The sequence below is a fragment of the Pristiophorus japonicus genome, chromosome 2 (assembly GCF_044704955.1).
Source record: "Pristiophorus japonicus isolate sPriJap1 chromosome 2, sPriJap1.hap1, whole genome shotgun sequence".
NCBI classification, from domain to species: domain Eukaryota; kingdom Metazoa; phylum Chordata; class Chondrichthyes; family Pristiophoridae; genus Pristiophorus; species Pristiophorus japonicus.
In genome coordinates, this window is record NC_091978.1 from 330,702,823 (window position 1) to 330,719,364 (window position 16,542).

Below are 16,542 nucleotides of genomic sequence, written 5' to 3' on the forward strand. Positions count from 1 at the left end.
TAAAGGGAAAAGGCATCCCCATCAGTTGCATTTGGGGTGAGGGTTCAGGAACAGTGTAGTCTTTAGTGGCTCCCTTAACATCCCTTCCACCAATCATCTGTGCTTCTCCCCATTTCCTTGCTCCCATCGCATTCATTACCCAGTCACCTTCATGCTACCCATTCCACATTGCACAACCTCCTCAATCCTATCATTTCCCCACCTCTGAACTACCCACTCAAATCCTGTATCCTCCCTCCGTCACTTACTTTGCCCCATTTGCTCCCAAGTATGGGTTCCTAAAGGTCAGAGGCCTCTTCACCCACAATTAGTCTCCTTTCCCTCCCCCCCGCCTTGCTGCATGCTTCCCTTTAAGAGGCTTTGTTTGCTTTCAAAATTCAACTCCAAAAAAATCAATTTAGAACCATGAAAGAAACTGCCCATCTCTGTTTGAGTCTTTCTATCGCCCCTTGTCTCATAGGTATTAAAAATTAAAACTTGTCTTTTAAGTCATTAGCACCGGCCTTTTCTGTAACAAAATAGACATGAAGACAATTCAATGGATAAATTAAATGGAATTATGAATTATTTATCTCCTTAATTCAAACTCTTATTTTTATTATCAACTCAATTACTGAAGAATAAAATGGCAGATGAATATAAATTTGAGAAAGGATGAAGGAATTTGTAGGAACCCAGTAGCCAAATAGTGCACTAGAGAAGTGCAGCTATTGTGTGTCAAACCTTTAACATTGAAAATACTAATCACAATGCCACCTACAGGACTAACAGGTACATATGATGACTTTTCAATTAAGTGTAGGCACTGTGTATTGAATTTCCTATGCAATAGATAGGTAAGGCAAGGAAAGTAAAAACTTCCGCATCTTTTTTCAGCAAGTCATCAATTCCAAAGCACAATCTAGAAGGTGTGTAATACAGAAACTTGTCAGTGTAAATGAACAGTTGTGTTGACTTAAACAAAAATGCAAGTGTATGAATCAGATTATAAACTATTTAGCTGATTTGTGTGGGTTTTCCTGCATTCATGCAATGGCATGTTAAGCACTTGCGTGGTCTGGTGACAATGATGATCACTGAATTTTCTGGAGTTTCAGGACGATGCTACTCACATCAAGAAAACAAGTGCTGAACATTCACTCAAAGGTTAGTTAAATGTTTGCCACGGTTATATGCAACAGAGGTTTTCAAAATGTTCTGTTTAGGGGACTATCTGCAAATTTAGACAAACTCCCCCAGAGCCCTTGCAGCAGACAATGTCGGTTACCCAAAAGAAAATAGCACAATCATTCGTATACAGGAACTGATACTTAATACACTAGTTAATCAACACATGCAGTAAAACCCAGCAATGATTCAGAGAGGCAGACATCTAGTGAATTAATGTACCCTTTAGGATCCCCTGCAGCCCAATTTTTTAAAAAAAGTCTACTTTGTACATAGTCCATTCTGTATGCCGGCACATCTTATCGACAGGCCTATTTCAAGAAGAAAGCTGGGGGGGGGCGGGGAGGGCGGTGATAACTGAGTGTTTGCAAAGTTGGAGTGTTGAGCTTTGAACTAGAAGATCAGCGATTAAATCCAAGGTTGGATTGAGCTAACAACTATCAAAATTCTGACATCCATTTGTCAATGTGTTGTTACTCCTCCAGATTATCAGCCAAGAGAGATTTATTCTTTTATGTGCTCATCAAGATGCAACTCTTCCCACTTCAGGCAGCCAGTGTCAGCATGAAGTTCTCCCTAGTCAGATTCTGAGTAAAGCCCCAACCAATGCCCGAGTCTGAAACTCAGAAGAGCATGCCTATTGCCCAGTGTGATATGTTTTCCACTTGCCACACCAGTATGAACTCCTAGAGTGAGATTGCTGATTGGTGCCAAACTAGGGCAGTTTTGTGCTGTAGTCCCATGATTAGTACCTATTTCATACAAGATCTCACAGCCAGAAGACAGAAGAAACACCCGTCTTATCAATCTGGGCTGAACTTCATGGTCTCAGAGGTAAAAGGCCAGTGTTTAATCCACACCAACACCAAGTTTCTCTTAAAGGGCAAATGTATATTTTACAAAATGGCAAGAGGGACTAACGACTACTATAGGCACGACAGCTCCACTAAGTACACCCATGCATATTTAAAAAAATAAACTCAGTTGCAGCAAGGGTCTCAACATTTATGCAATACTCACCTCAACTGACCTTTCCACTCAGCTTTCCTCACAATGTTACCTTTGCCAATTTTAGCAAATCAATTTAGGAGTGAGAAAAATTAATTGAGTAATGAAGGCGAATCACCTTTCATGTACTGTTCACTTACTGGTGGGGAAAGAAGGAGCTCTCATAGTAGGCAAAATCCTTTATACAAAAAAAAAAGGTCAACAGTGAAACTTAAGGAACTGATGATCATAAAACAGAAGCAACACAATAACTGCAGGTTAGGCCAACTCAAGGGAGACATACCAGTATTATCAGTTTCAAAAGCCCTTTGTCAGACTGCCATTGGTATTAATCATAATGCTGATAGTGCTGACACCACTACCACTTAGAGAACAACCCTTGATATTTCACATTTAGTTTCAGTCTGATGTGTTATGACATTTAAAGAGATGTTCCTGCTGAAAATTTTGTTTTTTCTCTTCAGCACTTCCTCTTGCATTTGCTATAAGATGATTTTCTAGTCGCCAGACTGAAAAATTGCCATTTGAAAAATCTCTATACAACATATATCTTATAATAAATATATATATTGCACCACGCACCATTAATAACTGGAATTTATGAGACACAGACTATATCACAATTCCCAAAGTTTGCAGTCTCATTCTTCAGACTGACACTTCTATCATCAAGGTACAAAATAAACAAAAAAGTAGAAAGCAAAATACTGAAACTGCTGCAAATGTGAAACAACAGAAAATGCTGGACAACATACAGATCAGTCAGCATCTGTGGAGGAAACAGTTAAGTTAAAGCTTCTGGTGTGGGACCCTGAAACACAAGAGACAAACAGACATGTTAATATCCTGACTGACCTGCTCTGAGTTTCCAACATGTTCTGCAGACTACAAATGACTCCATTATTACTATGCGCTCACCATTTCCACATGAGGTTGAGTCTCTATCCTGTTTTCCTGATCTCATTATATACCTCTGAGCTCAGGAAAAAAAAAGCAAGTGAACCACCCAATGCTCTTGAGACAGCAAAGAGGAGATTGAATGAAAGCAAATCATAAGTTCAAAAATATAACACACATGTCTTGTACCCATCATATTTTTTCAGACGCTGCAGAACATTTCTCTATTTCTAAACTTAGTGTTCCATTTGACACACTCTACAAAGTCAAATAGCATATCAGTGTACGCATGTATGTCATGAAATTTGTAGAAGCAGACACATGTTGTTATGGCCTTGTTGGAATTAAAGCAAATAAAAAAGTGTTGGTTAAAGTCACAATTCTATTTTTAAAGAAGAAAAATGATTACAAGCAATTACAAAGCCTGTTCTAGATTCCCAAATCACTGGTGATAGGCAATATTCCCTGTGTTTGTTTTGGTGCGTGTGCCCTTTAACTGGCTACACGGCCCATTCAATTTTTCATGCATGGGCGGTTATTTACATTGAAAAGCCCTTGAGCAGGCTACGCGGGACCTCTAGACCACTGTGCAGCCACGCAGCCTACAGGGAACGTTGGCCAGGGACCCTTGTTATTTTTTCTAAGATTGTGAGCCTGTTGTTTTCAGTTGACAGCAGAGCCAGCCATTTGTTTTTTTTTGTTTTTAGAATTTTGATTTGTACTTTACATGCTTTCTCAAGACATGGTTTGATAGGGTATATCCTTTACTATCGATTTCATAGCATTTACAGGTGCAAACCAGGATGATTTTGTTATGATTTCCGACCACATATCCGCTTCTTCACCAAGACTGCCTACTTCCACCTCCGCAATATTGCCTGCCTCCATCCCTACCTCAGCCCATCTGTTGCTCATCCATGACTTTGTTACCTTTAGGCTCTACTAGTCTAAATGCATTCCTTGACAGCCTGCCACCTTGCACCCTCCTCAAACTGGAGCTCATCTAAAACTCTGCTGCCCGAATCCAAACTCACACCAAGTCCTGTTCCCCCATCACCCCTGTCCGCCGAACTACATTAGCTCCCAGTCCAGCAACACCTTATCCTGCTGTTCAAATTCCTCCATGGCTTCGCCCTTCCCTATTTCTGTAACCACTGCCATCTCTACAAGCCTCCAAGAACTCTGCAATCTCCTACTCTGGCTCCACTATTGGAGGTCGAACCTTCCGCCTGGCCCTCTCTTACCTCCTTTAAAATGTTCTTTAAAATCTACCTCTTTGACCAAGCTTTTGGTCACCTGTAGCTTGGTGACAAATGTTGTCTGATAACATTCTTTAAGTGCCTTGGGTATTTTGCTACATTACAGGTGCTAAATAAATGCACTATGTTGTTTTTTTGTTGTTTGGGGAGGCTAGAGGCTTGTGGCGTGCTGGAAGGGGGGGTGGGGGGGGGGGAAGAAAGAGGTACTACAATAGGTTTAGATAGCTTGAGCTATTAAGTTTAAAGAACTAAATTAAGGTGTAAGTTTGGACCTGTGGTAGCAGTCTCACCTCTGGGTCAGAGGTTGTGGGTTGAAGTCTCCCTCCAGGGACTTCAGTACATAATCCAGGTTGACATTACAGTACCGAGGCAGGGCAGCATTGTTACAAGCTTTATATTTTAGATCAGGCTTTAAACTAAAGCGCCATTCACCTGTTAAGGTAGACATAAAAGATCCTGTGGCATTATTTGAAAAGCAAGGGAGTTCTCCCAATGTCTTGGTCAACATTGATCCCTGAGTCAACACCAAAAACAGATTAAGTGATCACTTATCTCACTAATGTTTGGGGTCCTTGTTGTGTAGAAGTTGGCTATCACATTTTCCTACATAAAAACTGTGAAAGGTGCTTCAGGCTGTATATATATCCAAGTTCTTCTCTTTCAATTGGGAAGCCCAGTGCAAGGGAAACCAATGTAACTTTGACCCAAACCCAAGTTTCCACATGCGGCGAAAAAGGCGCACCTCAGAGCTGGGCGCCTGTTTTTCGCGCCGAAAAAAAACCGCGGTATTCTCGAGCTCCTTTGAGCTCGATGTCTGCTTGGCACGGCGCACAAGGGGGCGGAGCCTACCACTCGCACCGATTTTGTAAGTAGGAGGGGGCGGGTACAATTTAAATGAGGCTTCTTGGTGCCGGCAACCCTGCGCGTGCGCGTTGGAGCGTTCGCGCAGTCTGAAGTAAACATTGGCACTCGGTCATTTTTAAAAGTGCTGCAGAAAAAGTGAAGATTTGTTTCTTGGACCCCTGCAAAGGCTTGTATTTTAATTTTCTTGATATTTCTGTGTATGAGGGAGTGCTTATAGCAGCACTGCTGAATAAATCACCTGCTGAAATCAGTGAGTTCAGCTTTTCACTGCTAAACTTGCAGAACCGGTGCCTGCAAATTAAGGACTGTGTGTTTGGAGAAATAAAAGTGCCAATTCAACTTTGCAATGGATCAACGTCCACCAAGAACAAAGAATTTCCTGCATAAGGAAGTGGAGATATTAGTGAGTATAGTTGAGCAGAGATGGCAGGAGCTAGATACCAGCAACAGAGGTCGCATAAAAGTACCACCACAAGAAAAGAAGAAACGCTGGAACCAAGTTGCAGAAGATTACTGCGCAGTGGTGCATACCAGGAGATCTGGAAGTCAGTGTAAAAAGAAATGGCACGACCTTGGTCAAGTAGTTAGTGTAAGTAATATTTTCCATTTTTAATTTAATCGTAATTGTAACCTGGCTATCTGTATGTCCCACCTTGCAGACTGACACACACTGTAAAAAGTTATATTTTACTCTTTGCAGAAAAAATTGGCCCACAACAAAAGGGAGGCAACTCGGACAGGAGGAGGCGTACCCAATCTGCATCCACTGACACCCTTGGAACAAAGGGTAGCTGCTATGATGAGTCGGACATGGAGAAAAGCAATCGGTACAGCACAAGCTGGGCCCGCACGTGAGGAAGAGGGTAAGTCCTGAAAATGCATCATGGCCCTTTAAATCAACCTGCTGCCTGGCCTGCTATGTGTGAGAGTACTCATGCCACCCACCCGGCCCCCTCCCTTGCTGTTAAGCATTTGACTGTTCTGATGTATTTTGCAGAACATGATGATGATGATGATGATGACGATGCTGCTGCTGCCAACCCTGAGGATCCTGAGGGTACAGAACAAGAACCAGTACAACCAGCTGCGGACGATCCAGACTGGATGATGGCAGCAATGACTGAAATGTCTGCAGGGGAGAGCTTCCAATTTAATGTTTATGATCCCCCATCAAGGGGCATCAGAGTTTCAACCCCTAGCATAGGTCTTGGTTCCACCTTCCATGGTTTCGCTTCCGATGTTGCGGGTCCCAGTGGTGCTGCTGGTCTAATGCAACTTTCTACAGTCAGTGCACTACCGTCCCAGCCTGTGCCTCCCTCTCGCATAGGTTCTGGTTCCACCTACTATGGTTTTGATTCCGACGCTTCGGGTCCCAGTGTTGCTGCTGATATCATGGAGCAGTTTACACCCACTCGTCCAACATCCCAGCCCACGGCTCGCACTCGAGTGCTGTCGTCTGGAACACAGAGCATCCCACCATTCCAGCCCGAGCCTCTCCCTCCAGTTCAGCCGTCTGGAACACCGAGCATCCCACCGTCCGTGCCCGCGCCTCCCATTGTAGTGGTGCCACAAGGCAGACCCAGGCAGAGAAGGAGAAGGAGATTGGAGACACGCTCTCCTGAGATGCAGCGTGCAACAGATGCGGCTCAGGTTGCGGCATTGGCTATGGAGACCAATGAGCTTACCCGATCACTCATCGGTGGGGTCAATGCAGTAGGTGAAGAGTTGACGGGCCTGACGGGAGAAATAGCAGTAATGACACGGGAACTTAGGGAGGGAATATCCGAGGGAGTGCAATCGACGGCACAGGCCATCAGGGAGGGCATGCAAATTACGGCACAGGCCATCAGGGAGGGCATGCAAGTGTCGGCACAGGCCGTCAGGGAGGGCCTGGTTGAGGTAGCTGCTGCAATAAGGGCACACAGCCCAGCCAATCAAATGACACCTCCATGAGGAAGTGAACATTCACTGAGATGTGGATGAGACATGGTTGCAGCCTTTCTTTGCTGCTTTTGTTCTTGTTCTTGATGTAGCTGTAGTAGCGTTTTTCAAATTGAAATTGTTTTGTAACTTTACAACTTATAAGGGATCTTATGGTTTTTAAGTGATCTTATAGTGTAAATGCTTTCACATTTTTTTTGTATCTTATTTAATTTTGCACCTAAAAAGTGATCCTGAAGTTTAAGTGTTCTTCAGGAGTGTAAGATTTTTCACATAGAAAGTGTTTTGTAACTTTACAAATTTATAAGTGATCTTCAAGAATCATATTAAAAAGTATAGTTTGATATAACAAATATTTTATTAGAGTGACGTTAACGTTTCAATAAAATATTTTTTCATTAACAACACAACGTAGGAACAACTGCAAAGAATAAACATGTCCATATGCAAAAGTGTTCGCAGAGCCCTCAGGCATCAGTAATTGAAGCGTTCACGGATGAGCTGCTGGCGCAAGTCTCGAGCAATCGTTAAAGGGGCACGATGGACGGCCCTCCTCCGACCTCGTGCTCCGGCATCAGGCACTTGCATGCTTTCCTGATTGTCGTTATCATCCACATCCTGGTCTTCCGTAATACTATCATGTACTGGACCCTCACGTCGGTCTTCGGGTTCCACTACCAGCTCCTGCTGCCTCATGATGGCTAAGTTATGAAGCATCCAGCACACAACAGTGAAGTGACCGACCATCTGAGGAGAGTATTGCAACTGTCCTCCGGAATGGTCCAGGCATCGGAATCGCTGTTTCAATATGCCAATGGTCCTCTCAATGATGCTGCGCGTCGCAATGTGCGCCATGTTGTATTGACGGTCAGCTTCTGTCCGTGTCACGCATAGGGGCGTCATGAGCCAGGTGGTCAGGCCGTACCCTTTGTCTCCCAGTAGCCAGCTCTGCCCTTCTGGCTGCTGCTCAAACATGTCAGATATAACACTGTCGCGTAGGATGAACGCATCGTGGGTGCTGCCAGGGTATCTCGCATCAACTGACATGATGCGTTGCTTGTCGTCACACACGAGCTGCACATTGATAGAGTGGAAACCTTTCCTATTTCGGTACTGCTCAGAATCCTCCACAGGTGCTCACAAGGCTACGTGGGTACAATCAATGCAGCCCTGTACCTTTGGGAAGCCGGCAATCCTGAAGAAGCCCACAGCCCTCTCATGGATCACTTGTGCGGTCATTGGGAAATTGATGAAGTCATTCCTTCGCACATGCAGTGCAGCCGTGACCTGGTAAATGCAGGCATGTATTGCACGTTGAGAGATGGCACACACATCTCCAGTTGTAGCCTGAAATGATCCCGAGGCATAGAAAGAAAGTGCAGCTGTTACCTTCACTTCAACAGACAAGGCAGTTATCCTTCTGCTTCTGGGCTGCAAATCTGCTCTCACCATATCACAGATCTCAGTGACAACTTCTCTGCGAAAACGCAGCCTTTTCACACAATCAGCCTCGCTCATGTCCAGGTACGAGCGCCTGGTTCGATATTGTCGACGTGGGTAAGGTCTCCTGCCCATCAACCTACGGGCTACGACGTTCCTGGTGCGGTGAGCTCTAATCAATTCTCTCCTATACAGTGAATTGATGGCAAACCATTGCATAATATGTGGTGTTGACAATACAGTACCCATTCTGCAAATTTAAATATAAAACTGTCGATGTGGCTGCCTCTCCCTGTCCAAATGGCCTCAGTCCCCCTCACAGCCCGAAGGCTGCTGCTGTATCTTTGGCTGCCGGCCAGCCACTGACGCCGCCCCTAAAGCGTGGCCGAATGGCCTCAAGAACCTTAATGAGCTGCGTGTGTCCTGCGTTGATTCTTCGGCTGCCGGCCAGCCACTGACACCGCTGCAATCCCATGGCCGAATAGCCTCAAGTCCGTCCGGGTGCTGCATCTTCGCGGGGAATGAAGGCCTGCCTCAAGCACCGCAGCTCAGCTCGAAGGCTGCTTGCTGCCTGCCCCTGCCGTCGATAAACTGACGCCACACCGCTGCCTGAAAGGCCTGCCTGAAGCACTTTCACACAGGTAGGAACATGGTTTATTTAATCTTTTCTTTGCTTATAAATTTTTATTTAGGTTGGATTTATTTGTATAATATTTGTATAAGTATAACTAAGGATTTATTGTAGAATTTAATGACTTCCCTTCCCCCCACTTCGTTCCCGACGCCTAATTTGTAATCTGCGCCTGATTTTTTAAAGTGTATACAAGGTTTTTTCAAGCGTACAAAAATCTTCACTTGCTCTATTCTAAGTTAGTTTGGAGTACGTTTTCACTGTGGAAACTTTGAAATCAGGCGTCAGTGGCCGGACACGCCCACTTTTGAAAAAAAAATTCAGTTCCAAAGTGAAACTGTTCTACCTGACTAGAACTGCAGAAAACTAAATGTGGAGAATTCCGATTTCTAAGATACTCCGTTCTACACCAGTTGCTCCTAAAAATCAGGAGCAAATCATGTGGAAACTTGGGGCCTCTGTCTCTACCATTATCATAACCAGGACTTGAATAAATAAACAAGCTCATCCTACACTGTTCCAAAACCTCTATTTGCACTTTCATCGGGCTCAAAAATGTTGCTAACAAACATTTGTACTTCATGTCATAAAGCCCTATTCTTAATTATATGTTACAAAATTACAATGGTGATCATGGTACTGACTCTTGCTGAAGTGGGAATTGCACATACCTGTATTACATTCATGTTTATTCATTCTCTATTTTGATTATAATATTGCTGGTTAATAACAAGAAGTTATATATGCAAGAGCCTGCTCTGCCATTCAATATCAGGGCTGATCTGATCATGGACTCAGCTCCATTTCTCTGCCTGCATCCCCATAACCCTTTACTCCCTTATCGCTCAAAAATCTGTCTATCTCCGCCATAAATATATTCAATGACGCAGCCTCCACAGCTCTCCGGGGCAGAGAATTCCATAGATTTACAACCCTCAGGGAAGAAATTTCTCCTCATCTCTGGTTTAAATGGGCAGCCTCTTATTCTAAGACTATGTCCCCTAGTTTTAGTTTCCCCTATGAGTGGAAATATCCTCTCTGCATCCACCTTGTCGAGCCCCCTCATTATCTTATATATTTCAATAAGATCACACCTCATTCTTCTGAACTCCAATGAGTATAGGCCCAACCTACCTTCGTAAGTCAACCCCCTCATCTCTGAATCAACCTAGTGAACACCTTCTCTGAACAGCCTCCAATGCAAGTATATCGTGGCGGAGGTGCGGCAAATGAGGGTATATGCGCACTAGGTCCGTGCAGCAGAGCAGGTCTTCAGTCATCCCGGTTAATCCTTGCCACTGGATAAAGGCCTAGCTCTGTCAAGCCTGTGTGATGGCTGATGTGCAACGGTCACCACACGTTAAAAAAATTCACGCACAGGCATCTTCTACCCCCTCAACTGGAGTTCAGGACTGGAACATTGGGTCCTTCATTGAACCGTCTGAGAAGTCTCGTGGAAGCAAGTCATCCTCGTTCGAGGGACCGCCTATGATGATGAAGATTGAGACTGCACATAGGGAGGTTAAAGTAACAGTGACCTCATTCTTTACTAAGACACTCCAGAGTGAGGAACAGGCCTTAGGGGCCGGCTTATTTACAGTGCTCCCAAGGGATGCTGGGATCCTTTGGGACTTCAGGGGATGTGCTCCCTGGTGGCGGTACATGGGAGTGCATGCTTTACAGATACACAACAATGAAGAAATCACTGACAAAGATATTCCACTGACATCTAGCTTACCAAATGTATCCTTTCTATGGGCCCAAATTTGGTCAGTACAGTTTTCTGCCGCACTCACCAGAGGTGCGCCGCTTTTGTAGAACTCCAAGGACGCCAAAAATCTTCAGGCCGAGTTTGGCCGCACCCCAGCCTTTCCTCCATGGTGGCATAGCGTGGCAACTGGATTCGGGGGTGGAGCCTTCAGCGCCGGGACCTCTGCACATGCACGCCAGAGTGTGCGTGCATGCACAGTAGCTCCTAGCCCCCAGAATCTGAGCGTGTGTGATGCAAACAGTGTGGGAGGGGCCGATGCTCGCCGCCCCTATCCCGGGCTGAGTGGCCTGATGCACAGGCCGGCCGCTGCCTTCCTGTGCTGAGGGCTACAAGCGACAGGTTGGCGGGAGGGAGGAAAGAGTTTTGATCGGGGGGGGGGGGGGGGGAGAGGGAGGGGGGAGTGGAAGAAAAGAATCTTCAAAGATGTTCCAATACTTTAATATTTAGCTATCTTTACTAAAAATATACTCAATTTAATCAGGCTGATAGCACCTACACCCTGTCCAGTCTCGCTGCTTGCGATTTTAAAAAAATAACTAGCATTCCTATCATAACATTGTCATTTGGAGACTACCTGCGCTGATCTCTTAATTCACCACAGGGTTTTTCAGAAAGTACAAAAGTGGGCACTTACTCTGGCCTAACTTAGTTTGGAGTAAGTTTTAGCTGCCTAAACTTGCTTAAATGACCAAAACAGGCGTAAGTGGCTGGTAAGGCCCCCTTTTGAAAAAAAACTTTAAAAAAAAAACCTAACTAACTCACCTTACACTGGAGCAACTTAAATGGGGAGAAATGCAATTTTTAAGTTACTCCAAAAAAAACTAGTTGCTCCAAAAAAAAACAGAGCAACTCCTGGGGAAACTTGGGCCCTTTGGTTCTATTGGAAAGGGATATACAAAACAGCAAAGTGATGCTCGCTTCTAAACTCTTCAATTTTAACATTCTGAAAAAATTTCACAGAACCAGTTTTAAAAGTCTTAAAGATTCAACCACAACAGCGAACCATTTACTGCTCTCACTAATCTGAATGTTCTCTGCAAGTAATTAACTCTGCAGGAAATAGCTGCGAAGAAAATTTAAAACAGCCAAGACTTACTAAAAATGAACGCAAGAACTTGGAATCCGATCGCCAAACCTTTTTCTCACATATGGGGTCACCATCAATAAAACTGCGATTAAACGAAGTGAACACTTCAGGAAAATGCTTACTAAAGTATACTTCCAACAAGGCACACCTCAAAAATATATCTCAAAGATGTATGGTTTTAAAGTGTGTTAAATCACGACCACTTCAGTCTGCCACATAAAAGTAGTCTATTTATTTAAGTTTCCCCTTACCTTTTGTACTTACTATTTTACCCAGAAGCAAAGCAGCCACTTCAAAACCAAAAAGGTTCAAAGTCCCCATCACTAAAAAATATTTTCTCAAGCTGCAGTAAATAATTAGCTCATTAGCTCTGCAAATCTGCAGACTGGATGCATACTTTAATTTTCAAAATAAGTTAAGTGCTAAAATAAAACGACTTTTCACGTGAGAATCAGACCAGCCACAGCTCACTTGAACAAACAGTCCAATTGCTGAGAAAGTGATAACATCTTCATGGAGGTCACAAACCTCTGCCAGGGTTATAGATTTCTACAGAGATGATTTAAGATACATTATAATCCAGAAATCTTTCTCCTCATGGTTGGCTGGCCCAACAGCTCTAGGTCGGGATTGATATCCCGAGCTGTAGGCTGGGACAGCAATTTTCTCCCTCCTAATTTCAAAGACCACTTCCCAGATCACGAGAAATGCCTCTGGTGAAAGACCCAGTTACTGTCACCTTTTATGATTGAAAGCATTTTAGCCTAGTCCTAGGTGCCTGCCAAAATACCACAATTCCAAGAATTGCCAGCAACGGGGGAACATCTTGGGGATATGAGAGAATCATGACTTCGCAATGGGACGTGCCTCATACTTCCACGCATAACAAACAGCCACTTCATGTTTCCCTGCCGTTTGGCATTGTACCTGCATTAAAATACAACACCACCCATTCCACCTCAAATGTACTGAGAGCAGCAGCCAAGTTAATGGGTGTGTCTCTTACTGGAAACTTGATTTCTGACAGTCTATGCGATTCAGCAAATGTCCCCTTGAAAACGATTACTGTTCAACATGTGTCGCTGATTTGATCTTATTTGTGATCAGCAATGAGTGACCTTAACTTCACTCAAATTGCATCAAAAAGTTATAAACATCAAAGCATACACACAGACGCGGGACTCCACAACACAAATAGTTAAAAAAAATCTACAAACGCTGGAAATCTGGAATAAACTACTGCGCACACTGTGCCTATATTGGCAGTAACTCAATTCGACTTTCAATAAAACTGTGTCACGTACAGTAAATCATAGCAAGTCCTAGTTTGCATACTAACAAGATTAAAGTGGAAAAGGACAGTGCCCAGCAGTTACGATGCATTCCTTCGTGCCAACATTCAAGATATTAATTATGCTGAGGGATCGAAAGGAATATCAATCGCTGTTCAGAATGAGAAATTAATTTTGCACAGGTAAACATTAACTTTGATAATGTGGTTATCTTAAAGCATTACCACTACAGCCTTAACCCATTTTAATCTGCATATATATTGAATGTATCATATTTCGAAAGTGTGTCTTCGTAAAAAAAACTTACGTAACGTCTCAACTTTTTCTCCGGTGGAGACTTCCTCAACCAGCCGTTGTAGACAATATCGCCACCACTCATCTTCTTCCTCACGGTAGGGCTGCAAATGACGGTGAAGACAAACGGGGAATAGTCCCTCTCACACCCAGCCCAGTAACTATTAGCCAACTTCCCCAGCACGGCCCAGGTACTCCCTCCCCTCTCTCACACACACACACACACACTCTCTCTCTCTCTCTCTCTCTTTCCCAATTCCCTGTTCAACAATCTGAAAGAAGACACGGCACTCGGTGTCGGTGGTGGGACAGACTGACTGTGAGTAAGGAGAGAGCCCCTGTGTGGCGTGCGCCTCCCGCTCCGCCCGGCCCAGCTTCGCCACTCTCGCGCCCCGTCTCCCTGGGATGATTGACAGCTCCGATTCCTCGAGCTGCCGTCTCCAGACTTTCCCAACAAAGTAACCGACTCCAACCGATCCGACTGCTCCGTGACGTGCGTGACGTGCCTTGACGTTACCCGGAGTAAGGAGGAGGAGAGGAATTCCTGAGCAGAATTGTGGGATTTGTAGTTTAAAAGCCTCCAAACTTTTCTCCTTCGCTGCTGAGTCTCCCCCCCCCGCCGTCCCACAATAAAGAACTCCCCGCCGCTCTTACTCGATGCCTGCAGCAGCAGGCACGCCCTCACCTCCAAACCGAGCTGCTCCAGTGTGCGGGAATTCCACGCGTTCGAAACTGCAGACTCTGGAGTTTGGGGGCTGGCGTCAAAACATTGCATGTTGAGCGGGGGTCTCTCTCCACGGTTAGAGGCACATGTAACCAATGTGTTGCATTGACATTGCTGAGTGCCAGTCAGTGCGAAGTGTAATATCTGCACATTTATGCCAAGGGAAAGCAGTGCACTATCCCAATGGGTCAGTCTTTGGTCACGTTAGCGGACTACATTTCCCAACAGTGGTGGCAGTCCCAGCGTCTGTGTATTGGAGCTATCCCGTGTCACAGTCCCCGGGGAGGACGGGTATAGATGGGAAACTAAACCTCAGTGTTAGATTTCTGGTGCAATACTACAGAACTACTATTCTAACCCGAATGTAACTTTATTCAAGTACCTGTCTCGGTCAGATATAACCTTTGTTGTTTAATATTTTAAATAAACACAAGAGTCTTGCAGATTTTAATATTTTTGAAAAAGGCACTTTTAAAAGAGTAAGTTTTTTTTTAATTGGCAGAAATGCAAGGTTGCTATGCCACCCAGTGCATTATTGGGTTGTGTCATGAGAAAATCATTATTCTCGCTGGGCAAGGAATCCGCGGAATGCGGTACAGAAGATCGCGCAGATTCCTGGAGCTGGCTTGAAGGTGAAACTCCCTCTGAATGTGTGTGTGAGTGGAGTGAAAAGTCACAAGATCGTAAGATAACCACGGCGATGGAAGGCCGTTCTAGCTTATCGTCTAGAAAAAAAAACCTCCATACAGTTCCCCATCCACAAAGTAAAATCCTGCAGCTCCCTCCTGTCCTCCATAGAAATCCCGGAGCCCCCTCCTCCATAGAAAATCCGACAGCACCCCCTGCCCCCGCAATAGAAAATCATGCAGCCCCCTCCTCCCCAATAGAAAATCCTACAGTCTCTTCCTGCTCCCCCCCAATAAAAAAATCCTGAAACCCCTCCTCCTCCCCAATAGAAAATCCTACAGCCTTCTTTCCCTCCCCAATAGAAAATCCGACAGCCTCCTCCCCCGCCCAGAGAAAATCCGACAGCCTTCTCCTCCCCCTGCCAATACTACAGCCCCCCCCTCCTGCCCCCAACCCCGCCCATCAAACAAGTCCAAACATTTACAAAGAACTGGTTTATCTGGTTCGGCATTTTCCCAAACTGATCCGAAAGGCATAATTAAAGAAGGGAATATTAATACATGACTGTTTTTGACACATTTATAGGTCACCAGTGATACTGCTGATGAATCAGAAGCTGGACGAGCTCCGGGGACCGAAAGCAACTTTATAAGAGGTGGAATAACAATTTTTAAAACCGAGTCACTGCAAACTGGGTAATCTCGAGTCTGCGTCTCATGTTATAAAATGAATTAAAACACAAGTGCGCGTTTCTAAACAACATTGTCATAGTGGTTCTTTAAGTGGATGATCAATTTCTGCCTTTAAAATTGTTTAGACTCTTTACCCTCGCCCACTTAAAATAAAGTTGCAACGAATTGTGCGAACTTTCTTCAGATGTTTTGTTTAACTGGAGTGTACTGATGACCTCATCAGGGAACTGGTTGGAAAGATCTGCTGAGTCAGACTATGCAGGGGAGCCGAATTGCCATGTATAGTAGATTTAAAAGAATGCTGAAACATCTTTCAGTTAATTGCTACCTCTACTGATGTTAGTCCAACTCCTTCAGACTGCCAAGTTCAATCATTCAGCCACTCCCTCAGGGGACATCATCAACATTCAATCTTCAAACAGAGAATATGTAGTTCTTAAATCATAAACTAAAAGTAAAGTTTATAGTTTTTTTTTAGCTTTTTATTTATGAAATAATCCTTTTTGGAGAACTTTATTATTGCAAGGGCTTATTACTGTTAAACACCTATCAGTGTAAATTAATACATTTAGCTCATCATCACAATTTTAACAAAGATGGAAGGAATATGTTGGCTAGTACAATTATACATAGTAGATTATATACAAATAACATTATTTTCGTGGACTAATTTTGAATGTTTTGCAGAATTTTGGGAACCTTACTTTTTCTCTTTCAAAATTTTGTGCTCATCAGGGTGAAGGATGTCAGCCCTAGAGAATGGAACATTAAAAATAAATTAACACTCTGTGTCAGTATGCGGAATTCTGTTCAGATACGCCACATGGCTATCACAACAACGTGCTTTT

At 44.1% G+C, this 16,542-nt stretch overlaps 1 protein-coding gene and 1 long non-coding RNA gene across 6 annotated transcripts in view; one reads left to right on the plus strand and one right to left on the minus strand.

Annotated features, from left to right (window-relative positions):
- The window catches only part of gab1 (GRB2-associated binding protein 1), a 281,418-nt gene extending 267,174 nt beyond the window's left edge, over nucleotides 1-14,244 (minus strand). For all 5 annotated transcript variants that reach the window (XM_070872027.1, XM_070872052.1, XM_070872036.1 and 2 more), the window contains exon 1: nucleotides 13,665-14,244. In XM_070872027.1, the coding sequence (XP_070728128.1) occupies nucleotides 13,665-13,736 (72 nt within the window). In that variant the 5' untranslated portion in view covers nucleotides 13,737-14,244. The remainder of the gene's footprint in view (nucleotides 1-13,664) is intronic.
- A 419-nt stretch (nucleotides 14,245-14,663) lies between these two features.
- On the plus strand, nucleotides 14,664-15,660 carry LOC139234703 (uncharacterized). Its single transcript, XR_011588331.1, has 3 exons — nucleotides 14,664-14,739; nucleotides 14,878-15,007; nucleotides 15,588-15,660. It is a non-coding gene; the product is annotated as an uncharacterized lncRNA (long non-coding RNA).
- The last annotated feature ends 882 nt before the right edge of the window (nucleotides 15,661-16,542 follow it).